At 44.5% G+C, this 17044-nt stretch overlaps 1 protein-coding gene and 1 long non-coding RNA gene across 2 annotated transcripts in view; both read right to left on the bottom strand.

The window, feature by feature from the left end:
• Positions 1 to 14167, bottom strand: part of arhgap22a (Rho GTPase activating protein 22a) — a gene marked incomplete at its 5' end in the record, with an annotated part of 50872 nt that extends 36705 nt beyond the window's left edge. The window contains 2 exons of the mRNA XM_084075408.1: positions 11550 to 11637; positions 13985 to 14167. Coding sequence (XP_083931534.1) covers positions 11550 to 11637; positions 13985 to 14167 — 271 coding nt within the window. The remainder of the gene's footprint in view (positions 1 to 11549; positions 11638 to 13984) is intronic.
• The window catches only part of LOC311059249, a 510343-nt gene that overhangs the window by 362901 nt on the left and 130398 nt on the right, over positions 1 to 17044 (bottom strand). The window lies entirely within an intron of this gene.

The raw sequence follows: 17044 nt of genomic DNA, 5'->3' as shown, positions 1-17044 counted from the left end.
ACTCTGTTACAAGTAAAAGTCAGGAATTCAAAATTTACTTGAGTAAAAGTACAAGAGTATTGGTATGAAAATATACTTAAAGTACCAAAAGTAAAAGTACTAAAATGTTTGAAAAAAGCAGATCTACATCTATCTTTTTTTTTTTTTTTTAGAGTAGCCAATTATTTTGTACTCCCCTTTTCTCCCCAATTTAGTCGTTATGCCCAGGGGTGAACATAACTGGTGCGCAGGTGTGCATGCGCACCCAAAATAAATAATGCGCAGCACATCAGACGACGCGAGGCGCTTTTGCGTACCAACAGCTGGGACAGGAATTTCCCAGCTTTTATTTTTTAGCAAAACTAAAAAATAAAAGCCTAGAGATCGAGGCTAGGAATTTACTTCCTGAAGCCACACTCACACAATCACGCGTCGGCCCTATGTACAGCCATTAGGCGCAGGAGGAGGGGACGCATGCTGCACGTGATTGTGTGAGTGTTGCCTGGCATCCTGACACACAGACACGCTGCGAGTCGCAGCTCACTGCACGCAGCGGCTGTTAGAGGGACTCGTCACCGATGACGAACGCTCCGTGACGGTGCAAAATATGCCGTGAATGTCCCAATCTGGCGGATAAAAGCAGCGCAGCACAGGGCACCAACCTTGGGGGGTTCACCAAACGGCGTGAGAAAAAAAAAAACGGCGAAAAACCCTCCCGCCCAACACTCCCTGCTGACAGGTGCCCCCCCCCAGCCTGTAGGAGTACGTGCAGTGACCAATATCACCCTCCTCCTCCCCGCCCGGCTTCCCTCCCCCGAACACGGGCCAATTGTGTTCGTATAGACGCCCGACAAAGCCGGATGCAGCACGGAGGATTCGAACCCACAACCTCATCATCATCAAAGATCATCGCTTTTAATTATAATCATTTTATATTATCAGAATCGTAGTAAGTTGCTAGTTATTTGGAAGACCACTTGCAATATCCTCACAGCCCACAGGTTGTGAATCAATGCTCTAGTTTTTTTCATTTGCTTTTTTCACGGCTGCCGGTTCCTTTCAGATTCCCAAGCTCCAGACGTCTTAAAACTAGGACTTAAAGGACGACTCCACCCATTTTCAACCTATCCTCATATAATAGGTCCTCACTAATGCTCATGATAAAATGGTACAATTTTTTTGGGCGGTGTAACCGCCCCCTATAAGTGAGTTTTGGACACTTACCAATCCTGCACCGTGATTGGCCAATAGTCTACAACGCAGTCTACAACCCTAACCCTTCCACAGTCAATGCAAATCTATACTTTTGCAAAGTCAGCCAATCACATTACAGCTAGTGTCATCACCACTAGCTGTAATGTGATTGGCTGACTTTGCAAATTCTGGACTGTGATTGGCTAGCGAAACACATGACACATGTGCAGCCCTATGAATAGCAGTATGGACTTAAAAAAAAATAATTTTAGCCCTTTTTTTAAGTGAGTCATGTTGTGATGACCACACACCGCCCACTTCACACTGGGTGTGATTTTTTCTACTCAGTCTGTGTCTCAGAGGAGGGCTGTGGACAGTTCAGAAACCCGTCAACCAGTGACATCATCGATGGGGAATCCAAGCTAATAGAAACTGCAGGCTTTGTATTCCTGGAAAGTTGCAATGCAATAATAGAAGCCATTGTTCTAGCCTTAATAAAAATGTTCTTGTCTCTCTTTTACGTTTTCGTCCTTTTGTCGTGTTGTCATGGCTGCCATGGTTGCACTTTTTATGGTTTGTCCTGTTGCTGTTGTCATGGCTGCCAGTTCCCATCTGATGTTGTGTGGGAGTCCTGACTGCTTCAAACCATACTGAATATACTGAATAACTGCTAGCTTACATAATGTCTTCAGACTAGGACTTACATGTAAGATATGCAAGGGGAAATCTGTTCCAAAGAGGATGATACGATCTCCCACCATGCAACAGGACATGTCACCGCCCAAATGTGGGCCTTTTCCCTTGGGCTCAACCTTCCTCCAGGAGAAGGTCTTTGGATTTAATTTCCACAGATCATTTAAGTCTTGTCCCAGATCAGAGTTGTATCCACCATATATGTACAGTTCTCCATTGTAGGCAAAGGCTGCATGATTGTAACGTTGTTCTGGAAGAAGCTGTGCAGAAGGTGTGTTCAGCCAACAGTTGGTCTCTGTGTCAAACACTCTGATGTTGTTGTCCTGGTGCCCATATCCCCCAAATACAAACATCTTTGTCCCGATGATGGTGGCAGAGTGATGTGATGAAACAGGTGATGGAATGCCTCTGGTGTTAATTAAAGACCAGATCATTGTGGTGGTGTCCAACTTGTACATGTCATTATAGTATCCAGTCAGCTGGTTGTATCCTCCATGGATAAACATGACCTTCTCCAAGACACAGGCTGAGTGGACGGACCTCGCCTCCGGAACAGTTCCGGAAATCTTGGGCTTGAACCATCTGTGGGCGTCGACATCAAATGCATAAAGAATGTTGTCACTGTCTCCCGTGATGGTAATCCAATTCACCGTCCCACCCCAGATATAGATGATATCTTCTATCAGTACAGCTGTGTGTCCGTAGCGCATGCAGGGAACATCTCCTCTTTCAGTTATCACTGGGGGCAACCTCATCCAGCACAAAGTCACTGTGTTGAAGACGTGAACAACAATCTGATCCATGTTGTAGGTCAGCGTGCTTTTGAACGCTCCAAAGGAATACACCTTGTCCTCCACTGGCCCAGCAGCACAACCATAGAAGCTGTCTGTCTGTGGTCCTCTTTTCAGAGGCACAGACCAGCACAGCATCTCTATCTCTGTATCTCTCTTTTCTTCCTTTGTTTCTCACTCTGTGTACGTCTGTCTCTTCTTTGTCTCTGTGTGTTTCTCTGTCAAGGTCTCTGTATCAGTGACTCTGTCTTAATCAAATAATCTCTCAATATTCCTCTCGATCTCTAGATGTCTGCAACAGCTTATATAGGCTGACAAAGCTCTGGTCTGATGTCACTCACAACACAAACTGATGTCATGCATGTGGAACAACATGTGGAACAACATCTACAAGCTCACAACGCGTCAGCTTGTAGATCTGCTATTTTCAAATAGCCTAGGTATAAAATAGGGCTAAAGTGGTTAATGTGTGTTTTATAATATAATGATTTATATCTGCAAAGTAACTAAAGTTTTCAAATAATTGTAGTGGAGTAAAAGTACAATATTTGCCTCTGAGATGTAGTGGAGTAGAAGTAAAACTATTGGAAATCGGAAATACTTAAGTAAAGTACAAATACTTCAAAATTGTACTTAAGGACAGTACTTGAGTAAATGTACTTAGTTACTTTACACCACTGGTCATCGTTTATGCCATTTTAACATTGTCAACAGTATGCCACGCTGGCACACAATGAAAGGTAGTGAGTGATTTTCTTTTGGTTAAAATAAGTAAAATGGGTACTCTCTCCTGATTGGCTGAAATGTTGTCACCCACCTGAAAATGTATTTAGCGTTTATTAAAGAGCTGGAGAGACATGGAGACTCCTGTTACTGAACAAACACTCATATAGCAATGATTACTATCAGATATATCGTGCTTTAACCTTTTAACAAAAAAACAATATCACTTACCCTACCTTTAAGTATAAATATGGCATAACGCCAAAACCAACCCCTAAATGCTCAGTCCTAACCCAGACGAAATATTTTCCTATAATTGTAAGAAAAACTCTCCCCCAAAAAAACACATTTCAGGACCAGGAAACCTGTCCTGAAATGTGTTTCTCAAATTCTACCATACTTGCGGGGACATTTGTCCCTCAGAGGTACAGTAATACAAATACTGTGCGCACACGCGCACACGCACACGCACACACACACACACACACACACACACACACACACACAGGGACGTGCACAGATAGACTCTAGGTGGTGCTAGAGCACCTGCCCTTTGCCCTCTTGACCAGAAGTGCCCTTTTGAAAAAAAGAAAAACATTTTTTTTTCCAGTTTACAGCAGGGGTCTTCAACAGGGGGTCCGGGACCCCTAGGGGGTCCTCAGAGTTACTACAGGGGGTCCGCCAAATCTTTATGTGATATTTTTCTTTTTACCATAACCACTCGAAACCTAGCATCCCTTTTCTGAGGAGAACTTTAGCCAAAAATAGCAGATCTACAAGCTCACAACGCCTCGCGCTGCGAGGCGTTGTGGGCTTGTAGATCGGCTATTTTTGGCAAAGAGGTATAGGTGTAGAGGGAAAAAAGAGCAGACCAAGTAAACAAAAAAAAGTATAATTTACTTGAGCATATGCCCCTCAAAATGTCTGTGCACGCCACTGCACGCACGCGCGCGCGCGCGCACGCACGCACGCACGCACGCACGCACGCACGCACGCACGCACGCACGCACACACACACACACACACACACACACACACACACACACACACACACACACACACACACACACACACACACACACACACACACACACACACACACACACACACAATGTACAACGTGGCTCAAACTGCCTCCCCAGGGTTAGGCTGGTGTTATATTGTACAGGTACAGTGTTACAGTACAGTGGCATCATGTAGAAAACCTGCTGACGACGCAGAGGGAACGCACAGGGCTCTGGGGTTTTCCCAGCATGCATCACTTCTCCCACAAAGTTCCTCCAGTGATCATCTCCGCTGTAGCCGTTAACGGAATATATTGACATTTATGTGTGTGGTTCATAACATAACAGCTGACTGTGTGTGTGTGTGTGTGTGTGTGTGTGTGTGTGTGTGTGTGTGTGTGTGTGTGTGTGTGTGTGTGTGTGTGTGTGTGTGTGTGTGTGTGTCTCTCTCTCATTGTAGAAAGGTCGTAAAGAAGCACTTTCTCTCCTATTGGGAATGTGTGGCGCGTGTGCGTGTGCATGTGCGTCAGTGGTGGAAAAAGTACTCAGAATTTTAAGTAAAAGTATCAATACTGCAATATAGAAATACTATAGTACAAGTGTGTGTGTGTGTGTGTGTGTGTGTGTGTGTGTGTGTGCGTGCGTGCGTGCGTGCGTGCGTGCGTGCGTGCGTGCGTGCGTGCGTGCGTGCGTGCGTGCGTGCGTGCGTGCGTGCGTGCGTGCGTGTGTGTGCGTGCGTGCGTGTGTGTGCGTGCGTGTGTGTCAGTGAGGCTCAACAGACACACCTTTGCTAAGTGATTTATTACCATGGAGGTTCTTCAAAGCAAAGACTAGCAGTGTGGGGGGGGGGGGGGGGGGGGGGGGGGGGGTTTGGGGGGGGGATGCTGACTTTGTCCCACAGAGCGGTTATGAATATTGAGTCCTTCTTATGGGGGTTGCCTAGCGTCCCTTGAAAGACGTACAAGCTCGCAGCACACTGTGAGCTTGCATATCTGCTATTTTAGGCTAATGTGAACCCCAGAATATGGATACTGGGGTTCACATGCATAATATAATATACAGAAACTGTAGGCTACATGTTTACAGTGAGATTTTATGTTTTTTCTGGCGTCCCGTATTGTTCTTGGATTTTTTTTCTGCACCACCCCCCCCCCCCCCCCCCCCCCCCCCCACCATTCTATTACCCCCAAAAAAGACATTTCAACTCAAGCGAAAATTGGCGAAAGTGGCCATTTTCAATATGTTTTGGCCATTATCTCTGGATTATCTATGTCCAATCTGCTCAGTTCAAAGCTGGTTGGATGCGTGACTTTGAGGACATTAAGCACGCTATGACACATTTTCGGGTTATTTGGGGTTTCTAGGGGAGGCGAGATCTTAGTTGGGCAGGAGACCTCCTGTCCTGCCTCTACGGTGGGTACGCCTCTGATGGGGACACAGGCTGGTCCCTGTGGTTACTGTTTACATGTTTATATGACTGACAATGGACATTCTGTTATGGGGGGGGGGGGGGGTTATAAACCCTGACAACAACCTACACATAAAAACACATTCAAAATATGTAAACAGTGTGTGTGTGTGTGTGTGTGTGTGTGTGTGTGTGTGTGTGTGTGTGTGTGTGTGTGTGTGTGTGTGTGTGTGTTTATTACACAAGCAGTGATGCATATTATGCTTCAATTCATGCGCAATAAACACACGTGCGTGAGAACTTAAAGCAGCAATCCGTACGTTTTATGTCCTCTCGTAACAGAAGAGAGGTAATAATTGCAGACTGCACTCTGAACCCGGCCGGGTCTCCCATACGGGGGGGAGACCAAACATGTATCACTCAGTCAAGAGGGACTCCTCCTCCTTTGCTTGCACAAGTGGAGATGCACTTATTGTAAGTCGCTTTGGATAAAAGCTAAATGACTGTAATGTAATGTTTGGCCTTATGAGCTTCAGGCAGGGCTATACTTTTCAACCACTGCTTGTCCTATACCCGACACCAGGATCTTAAAGTGGGAGACCACCTCCTCCAACCACTGTAGATGTGCTAGTTGCGAATGCGAATGCAAGGAGGAGTTGCGAATGCAAGGAGGCGTGCCGAAGGCGCCCCTCCGCGCAAGTGAGCTTACTATGAAACCGTGCTCGGAATGTGTGTCTGTGTGTCTCTCTGTGTGCACTGCCTGTGTGCAGCCGCGCCCCCATGTGACTCACGCTCTCATTGGCTGCTGACAGATCTCAGAGTGCATTGCTGAAATCAGCCTGCCCCTGGGTGACTAATTACACTCCTCTGAGAGAAATATAGCAGCTACAGTAAAGAATAACACATCTAAAAGCATCTACACGAGTTCATCTATAGGGATATCTAAGAATTCCATGTCATTTGTGCATATTTCAGGCCGGGTGGCAAGTTGAAAACGCCTTAGTTTGAGGACAGTTTGAGAAAGCTGCGTTTGCGCATCTTACTTGTTTAATTGTATTAACATAACATAACTACATATTGATTCAAATAACAGTTCTAAACCCATTGGTTCTAAAAGTGGGGTCCGGGGACCCCCAGGGGTCACAGTGCCGCGCTTCGAGCAAAAAAACATTCAAAATCTTCTGAACAGAAATAGCAGATGTACAACATCTGCTATTTCTGTTCAGAAGATTTTGAATGTTTTTTTTGCATCTTTAAACACAAATCTTTTCTTCTGGGGGTCCCAGCTGCATGTGGGGGTCCGCGGCCAAATATTTATCAATTTGGGGGTCCATAGGCACGAAAAAAATCATATTTTCTCATATTTTTGATTTTTTTTCTTTCATATTATTTTTTGAAAATATTTGAAAAAATATTTGTAATAATTTCATATAATTAATTTTTTTGACGGGTCCCTGGCACAAACATTTTCAGATGGGGGGGGGGGGGGGGGGGGGGGGGCAGTGGCCAAATAGATATCAATTTGGGGGTCCTTGACATGATGCGGTTTGAGAAGCACTCAGGATGGAGTGAGAGAGAACACAATAAAGCAGAGTGATGCAGCATCACTGCAGCTTATTCTGCACAATGTCTCTCTCTCTCTCTCTCTCTCTCTCTCTCTCTCTCTACGCCCTCGTCAATAATTTAAAGCTCAGAAAGACTTACAACCCACCATTAACACATTAAGACCGGGAACGCATCTGTGTAACCACTTTAATCATTATTTTACACTTTGGGCTATTCAAAAATAGCAGATCTACAAGCTCATAGCGCGGCACTGAGTGCCGCGCTATGAGCTTTTGATCTGCTATTTTGTTTTGTTATCTTGAAAATTTGTGCAAATCTTTGAATATATATATATTTTTTAAAGCAAACATTTTAACTCAAATCTTTGCTTCTGGGGGGGTCCCTGGAACAACATATTTTGAGATGGGGGTCCGCGGCCAAATACATGGGGGTCCTTGACATGATTATTGTTTTTTTTTCAGAAAACTGTTAGAATTTAGAAGACATTTGTAGAATCCCCCAGAAGCAAAGATTTGAGTTAAAAATGTTCGAGCTTGTAGATCTGCTATTTTTGAATAGCCAAAGTATAAGATAATGGTTGAAGTGGTTAAAATGACAGATATGCTTTCCGGGTCTTAACGGGTTAATGGAGTCCTTAGCCCTAAGGAAGGACTCCCAGGGTTTTTAGTGAGATTGCAACAACAGCCCTGTTGGCCCGTGTTGTAGCTCTTTCTGGCAGCAGCAGCACTACCAGCGGGTTCACGATGCACCCATAGGCAGTTAGTGGACCAAGTACTGAGTCCACCCCCAGTACTTGAGTAAGAGTACAGATACTCTTTTGGGGATCTCGTTTGAAATAAGCCGTTGTGCTTTTATGGGCGATCCAGTTTAGAGGATCTTGTAGTGTTAGCTGTACTTCCATGTACCTTTTCCATGTCTTTCTAAATAAAGTACTTCAATCAATCAATCAATCAATCAATCAATCAATAAATCAATCAATCATACTCCTGGTCAAATTTAGTCCACTAGTAAAAGTAGCTCAGTCAAAATGTTACTCAAGTAAAAGTAAAACATGGAGACTCCTGTTACTGAACACACACTCTATAGCAATGATCACTATCAGACAATAGTTCTTTTAACAAAATAACGTTTTGTTTTAACCAAAAAATATAATTTACCCTACCTTTAATATCCGTCTGAGAGAAATGTCTAGAAGCCCATCTCGGTTCTAATAGGCTCTATGCACAGCAGCCATTTTGGAGAAAAATTGGGCCTCTTCTTACTTCCTTCACAGCTGTTACCAATGATACTAATGAAGGCTCTGTTGCATTCTGGTCAAACAGAGTCAGGGTGCTGATATTGTGCATGTTGGCTCACTAGAAATACTAGTGGGTCTCAAAGTGTGGTCCAGGGACCCTCATGGCTCCTTGAGAGGGTGTAACTCTGAGAGTGTACAAATGGAACCAAATGGACCCTCCCGGGTCCATTTGGTTCCATTTGTACACTCTCAGAGTTATGGGGGTCCTTGAAATTAGAAAGTTTGAGAATCACTGTGCTACACTAAATGGAACAGAGCCTTAATTAGTGTCATTGGTAACACCTGTGAAGGAAGCAAGGAAGGGGCCCAATTTCTGTCCAATATGGCCGCTGTGCATAGAGCCTATTGTTTATGTTTACCTCAAATGACTTGCTCTCGTTTCTGTTGTTCGTTTTTTGGACGACTCCTGGCGGATCCCTAAAAGATGGTTCACACATGTCGTACTGTACTGTAGTGGCAGTTTATTTTGGTCATAAAGGGACTGTATACTGTCCAGTCCAGTACGCTGTCCTAGACCAGAACCACCGACCCCACGCTGTCAACAGCAGGATGAATCAGGCCATTGTTGGGACGTCTGGGACACATGAGGCCAGCGTGTCACCTCTGTTACGCCTCATGTTATGAAGTAACATGTGTGACAGCCTGGGACACACAGCTGTCTTTTTGCAGGACCCCAGTCCTCCCTTTCATCTCACTGTCTGTCCCCTACCCCCCCCCCCCCCCCCCCCCCCCCCACCCCCCCCACGCGCGCGCGCACACGCACACACACACACACACACACACACACACACACACATACAGATTTCTCATGATAAAATTCTTCATATCATAGATTTCATAGATCAGCTTCATAGACTGTATTTTCAGACATTTAATACTTAGTAAACTTGACCTTTTGCTCTATACTTGGTCTGCTCTTTTCCCCCTCTACACCAAACCTCTTGACCGAAAATAGGCGATCTACAAGCTGACTGTCAGCTTGTAGATCTGCTATTTTCGGCGAATGTTCCCCTCAGAACAGGGATTCTAGGGTTCAAGTTGTTCACGTAAAAAATAAGTTCCTATCACACAAAGATTTGGCGGACCTCCTGTAGTAACTCTGAGGACCCCCTAGGGGTCCCGGACCCCCTGTTGAAGACCCCGGGTCTACACTAATTTAACACTAGAGTTTAATTCAACTCTGAGTGCAGACTCCATGAATTAAAGCAAAAATACATTCTCACGACTGATAACATTTTGTATGGCCAAGCCAAGCCCTATAATGTGTGATTTGTGAAGCAGCCTGACACTAGCGGTGTTTCCTAAACCAGTGGTTCTCAAACTTTTTCATGTCAAGGACCCCCACATTCACACTTATTAGCCCACGGACCCCCATTTCAAAAGATATGCCAGGGACCCCCCCAGTTTGACATGCCTTAGGGCTACGGACCCCCATTTAATGGCATTTCTATCTCTGGGACCCCAATTCATATTGTAAAATCAATGTTAATTTACACACTCAGAGTTACAGACCCATAAGGGTCCATTTGGTTCCTATAAATCATTTAGCTGGGGACCCCCTGGTATCCCCTCAAGTACCCCTGGGGGTCCCCGGACCCCACTTTGAGAACCAATGTCCTAAACAATGAACACAACATGTAAAATGATGATTCGTAACAGAAGGATACGACGGCCAGCATGAAAGCACCTAATGTTGGCACAATGCCAGCGTGACGTAACAGCAGGATGTCACACCTCTAGTTATAAGTCAGCCTTTTCCTAGAGACACCGCTCTGCTACCAGAATAGAAAAGATATTATCAGAATAGACCACGGAAGAATAGACACATATATTCCCAAGAGGTTCAGGAAGAATATCTACACATACAGTAGCTACATATATATCCTCCACACAGAGTCACAGACGAAATAACTCCATTGAGTGGACTATAACCAGTGTTGCCAGATTCTGTGAGAGAAACAAGCAACCAGGTCTAGGAAAACCAGCCCAAAAGAAGCGACACAGGGCCACATGTGCACTTTAACATATACATCAGCTATTTGAAAATAGCAGATCTACAAGCTCACAACGCGTCGCGATGCGACGCGTTGTGAGCTTGTAGATCGGCTATTTTCAAATAAAATCTTGCGGGGCAAATTATAATAAGCAGATCTGGCAACCCTGACTAGAACTCCAATAACGTCATAACGTCGTAGAGGCAGATATATAGTCATAAACCGCCATCTCAGGTACTAAGACTGAGCCTTACACCCTCACATCTATACCAGAAGAAACATAGGGCTACCTCATCCTTCCACCGTTAAGTATAAGAGTGCTCTCTAGCGCCCTCTGGGTCTCAACATTAGTGACACTCTCCTTTGTTCTACCACAGTCATCGGTGGAAAAAGTACTACATTTCTTTACTTAAGTAAAAGTATCAATACTGCAATGTAGAAATACTCTGTTACAAGTAAAAGTCCGGTTTTCACAAGTTATCATACTGTATGTCTAAAATGTATAACAAATCTTTTGAAAATAGCAGATCTACCAGCGCACAACAGAGCTTGTATACAGTATCTGCAGTTCGTTGGAGCGACCTGTATCGCGGCCGTCATATTAGAGGGGGCACGCTGCCACTCAAAGTGACTACTGGCCCATCACAGCGTGTTGGCTACTGGCCAATTACAGCGCGTCTTTTCCAGGATTTGTCAGAATCTAGTTGTTCCGCCCCCACCTGCCTCTGATTGGCCTACCGAACGTCCCCTTTTGTGACACACGCGGAAGTTTCCCGCTAGCCCCGCGGAAGTGGAAGTGCGCCCGAAGATACAGACGCCTCAGAACCGGAGGAGGCGTGTCTGCCTTTATATGTCTATGACCTTTATACGTCTATGACCATGTCTACGTACTGAACCTACCTGGAACGATCTCAAAGAGATGGCGACCTGGCTCCTCCTGATTGGCTGGCAGCTCGTTGACCTGACTGCCTTGGAGAGGGATACAGCCCTGGTGGAGAAGAGAGGGAGACAGGTGAGAGAGACACACACACACACACACACACACACACACACACACACACACACACACACACACACACACACACACACACACACACACACAGACAGACACACGTAGAGTCAGAAAGAAAGACCATCTGGAGACCCCCAGGGGTCCTTGGGAGGGGGAGTTCAGGGGGTCCCCAGCTAAATTAGCGAATATAGCATAAAAATCTATTTGACCACATTAAACCCTATATATACACATCGCCTATTTTAAGAGAATCTTAACATTTCTAGATTAATTTCAAAAATGAGTTCCTGGCACGAAATATTTTCAGATGGGGGTCTGCAGCTAAATACAAGTTAATTTGGGGGGTCCTTTACATGCACAAGTTTGAGAACCACTGGGATAGACAGGCAGAGAAACAGACAGGCAGGCAGAGAGAGAGACAGACAGACAGGCGTACAGTCAGACAACAATGGCTCAGAGGTACGGTATCCGAGAGCCAAGCGACATTCGGGACATCCAAATCAATTAGTACTTCTCGGGGTTACGGTACGTGTACTGCATGTTAATATCTCTCTCTCTCTCTCGTACAGGAAGGTAATGATGATGGAGAGAGAGAGAGAGAGAGGGATGAGTCAGGCAAACATCTCTCCTGTACGGACGGTGCAGTATATATAAGCCTCCCTCCATCATCTCCTGACATAAAGACAGGGTGGAAGGTCGTCTGGCTAAGTGCTCTGACTGAACACAGAGGGTCAGCTAGTTACTACACTGGTACTACACCTTTATAAACCACTTAAAGAGATAGTTCAGCCCCAAAATGCCCTTTTTTCTATCAATTACACACCGCTTGACTTGAATTCATGTTGTTTTGTTGCATTCCTAAGCCAATAATTTGATTACCGGCTCCGGTCGGTAGGAGACTCAAGGTGTCAACTTTGAGTCTCCTACCAGAGACATTAACATCTGTCCGCCGGTCATCAGATTATTGTCTCAGGAATGCGACAAAAACAAAAAAGTCTCCATGAATTCAAGGCTTCATGGGGTGTGTAATTGATAGAAAATAAGTACTCTTTTGGGTGAACTATCCCTTTAAACCAGTGGTTTTCAACCTTTTTCATATCAAGACCCAAGACCCTCAGACTCAAGACTTGGTACCATAGGAGAGATAACAGGCAAAACGTTGATCAAAAATAACAATGCTTTAATTAAAGGTAGGGTAAGTGATCTACTTTGGTTAAAATAAGTGTTAAATAGCTCTATATTGTGATAGTACTCATTGCTATAGAGTGTTTGTTCAGTAAAAGGAGTCTCTCCAGCTCTTTATTAAACAGAAAATGCATTTTCAGTGCTCTCTCCTGATTGGCTTAAATGTTGTCACCTACCTGAAAATGTACTATATTGTGTTTACTAAAGAGCTGGAGAGACCCCTGTGACCCAACAAACACTCTGTAGCAATGATTACTATCACAATATAGTACTTTAAACTTTTTAACAAATATTAACACAAAGTTAATATCACTTACCTTCCTTAAAGTAATGCAGATGTTTAACAATAATTTAACTCTTGAGAGCGTAAAATGAAACCAAATGGACCCATAAGGGTCCATTTGGTTTCATTTTACGCTCTCAAGAGTTAAAGATCTATAAGGGTCTATTTGGTTTAATTTTACACTCTCAAGAGTTAAAGTTCTATAAGGGTCCATTTGGTTACATTTTACACTCTCAAGAGTTAAAGATCTATAAGGGTCCATTTGGTTACCGACTCTCAAGGACCCCTGGGGGTCCCCGAACTCCACTTTGAGAACCGTAGTACCTTCATGGTACATTATATACTATTCTTTGTAAGGATTATTCAACATGAGTTCAGCCCTGTAGCCCTGAATGAATGCACACATACGTTTCTGGGGTTGGATCAGAAATAGAAAATAATGTATCATACTGTCGTCTGTTCCCTGGTGAACAGCATATATTGTGTCTCTGCTGCATGGGGGGGGGGGGGGGGGGGGGGCAGAAACCTGGTATCTCTGTGTTTCAACTTCTTCATGCTTTTTATTCCATGAATGAATGCCCTACTTTTGCAGTGATGCAGTGTACTCAGTGTTTTACTTGAGTAAAAGTTCAATACTGCTCCCTGAAATATTTGATTTTTCTTTCTTTTTTTTGGCAGACATTTGTAACTCAAATCTTTGCTTCTGGGGTTCCTGGAACTAAATATTTTCAATCCAAAAAATGATACACAGAAGGGTTAATGACTAATAAAATATTGAATCAATCAATCGATCCATTGAAACGCGGGTCTTTTTGTTGTGGACATATACGTGTTTCCTCTGTATCCATCCTGTACCTGTGCCTTGCTCTCCTCCTGGTCCTTGTAGAAGTACAGAGCCTCGGGCCGCAGCACGAACCAGCGCAGCTGCCAGTTCTTCATGATGCTGCGCTGCCTCTTCAGCCAGCCGGACTTCAGCGCCCTCTCCTGGTCAAGAGGAGAACAGGGCCTGGAGACCCGGGACAGCTCTCCCAGCACCATGCTCTTTGACCGGGCTGGAGAGAGAGAGAGAGAGAGAGAAAGAGAAACGAAGCATTTATTAACCTTCCTTTACACTCAAACAGACATCAAAACAGTCCTACTCTTCAAGGAGAGGACACTCTAAAAAAATACATTATTTTGACACCCTCCATTTCATTTTTTTTATTCTTTCTCTTTCCTTCTCCCTTCCTTAAAGAGACAAAACCAGTGACTCCTGCTCAATGCTACACAATGCGTCCCCTTGCCCCCACATCTCAACACATTTCTCTAGACAAGAAATGATTTTATAACAGGCAAATTCTGATACGAGCTGCTATACCAGTCCTTTAGCCATGGGTTCGGCTTCAACTGAACCCGCTCCCTGGATCTTGTTCCTTCTCGACAGACAGATACTCATTTTACCTGCCCGGCCAGAAAATGAAGCAGTCCCAACCGTCTCTTTTGTGACGCTTTGTACCTTGGCCCAAAAATAAACATTTCATCACTTAGCTCTTCATTAACCCATTAAGACCTGGAACTGTGTCATCTTTTGATTTGAGCTAAAAAGCATTATTTTACACTTTGGCTATTCAAAATAGCAGATATACAAGACTCATAGCGCGGCCACCGAGTGCCGCGCTACGAGCTTGTAGATCTGCTATTTTTGAAAAAATCGTGAATATGTGTGCAAATCTTCTGAATATATATATTTTAAAGCGAACATTTTCAACTCAAATCTTTGCTTCTGGGGGTCCCTGGAACAAAAATATTTTGATGGGGTTCCGCGGCCAATTGCATATAATGTTGGGGGTCCTTGACATGAAAAAGATTGAGCACCACTGATATAGAAACATAGGTTTTTCAGGAAAACTGTTGAGATTTAGGAGACATGTAGAATCGGCTTCAGGTCTCAATGGGTTGAACCTGTTAAACATCACCTGTAGCAGTGCAATCAGACTGTACCAAGCCTTGGGCACCTTAACCATAGATGTTCAAGTGTCTCCTCCTCCTGGCAGAAGGACAACTTTTACTGGCCCCAGAGTTGATGTGAGCCAATGTCTGTTTGTAGCCACGGCCCCATGCACTATCCTCCACTGATCATGTCTGTTTGTAGCCAGGGCCCATGCACTATCTCCACTGATCATGTCTGTTTGTAGCCAGGGCCCCATGCACTATCCTCCACTGATCATGTCTGTTTGTAGACCACGGCCCCATGCACTATCCTCCACTGATCATGTCTGTTTGTAGCCAGGGCCCCATGCACTATCCTCCACTGATCATGTCTGTTTGTAGCCAGGGCCCATGCACTATCCCTCCACTGATCATGTCTGTTTGTAGCCACGGCCCCATGCACTATCCTCCACTGATCATGTCTGTTTGTAGACCCACGGCCCCATGCACTATCCTCCACTGATCATGTCTGTTTGTACCCAGGGCCCCATGCACTATCCTCCACTGGATATCATGTCTGTTTGTAGCCAGGGCCCCATGCACTATCCTCCACTGATCATGTCTGTTTGTACCCAGGGCCCCATGCACTATCCTCCACTGATCATGTCTGTTTGTACCCAGGGCCCCATGCACTATCCTCCACTGGATATCATGTCTGTTTGTAGCCAGGGCCCCATGCACTATCCTCCACTGATCATGTCTGTTTGTAGCCAGGGGCCCCATGCACTATCCTCCACTGGAGATGTGCAGTGGGTGCGTTTCTCCACTGGAGTTTTGTACAGGGACCTCCAGCTGCCCCGTGGAGAAGAGCCTTGTTCAAGGACCCCTGGCCACCTTGACTCCTTGTACTCCCACCAGTGTGTCTTTGTTGTTGACCTTGATGACACTCACTGCGTTAAGGTCTTACTCAACAGTCCACGTATGTCTCCCAAGTGTGGTATTTGTGAGAGAGAGAGAGAGAGAGAGAGAGAGAGAGAGAGAGAGAGAGAGAGAGAGAGAGAGAGAGAGAGAGAGAGAGAGAGAGAGAGAGAGAGAGAGAGAAGAGAGAGAGAGCAGAGAGCGAGAGCGAGAGCGAGAGAGAGAGATATTTTGTTGATGTCACTACAGTGACATCAACAAAACACACTGATGATGTCACTACAGTGACATCAACAGAACACACTGATGATGTCACTACAGTGACATCAACAGACTTCTACTGCTACTGAGGAATAGATTACACTGATGATATTACATACAGTCTCTGTGTTACACAGTATGTCAGAGTCCTGTAAGTGTTGTTCCAGAGTTACATACAGATACATGCAGTGGTGCAAAGTAACTAAGAACGTTTACTCAAGTACTGTACTTGAGTACAATTTTGACGTACTTTTACTTTACTGGAGTATATCCAAATTTCAATACTTTTACTTCTACTCCATTGTATCTCAGAGGCAAATATTGTACTTTTTACTTATATTATAAACATACATTAACCACTTTCGCCCTATTTTATACATAGGCTATTTGTAAAAAAGCCAATCTACAAGTTCACAACATAGCCGATCTACAAGCTCACAACGCATCGCGACGCGTTGTGAGCTTGTAGATCTGCCATTTTCAAACATTTTAGTACTTTTAAGCCAATACTTTGTACTTTCACTCAAGTAACATTTTGAACACATGCCTCTTACTTGTAATAGAGTATTTCTACACTGTGGTATTGCGACATTTATTGAAGTAAAAATATCGGAGTACTTCTGGATACATGATGCAACAAAAGGACAAGGATGGAGAGAGAAACAGGAAGCAGAGGCAGACAAATGGAGGGAGCCCAGTGGCTTCTCAAACATCTTCAAATTGACCGGCCGTGGACCCCCATTTGAAAAGATTGTGACCCCATAAAGATATAGATTTGTCAAGACTTGTAGACATTATTCGAAAATAGCCAATCTGCAAGAGTTCGCG

The sequence above is a fragment of the Gymnoscopelus microlampas genome, assembly GCF_963454915.1.
Source record: "Gymnoscopelus microlampas genome assembly, chromosome: 13".
In the NCBI taxonomy this organism is placed as follows: Eukaryota; Metazoa; Chordata; class Actinopteri; order Myctophiformes; family Myctophidae; genus Gymnoscopelus; species Gymnoscopelus microlampas.
This window is presented reverse-complemented; position numbering and strand designations above follow the sequence as displayed.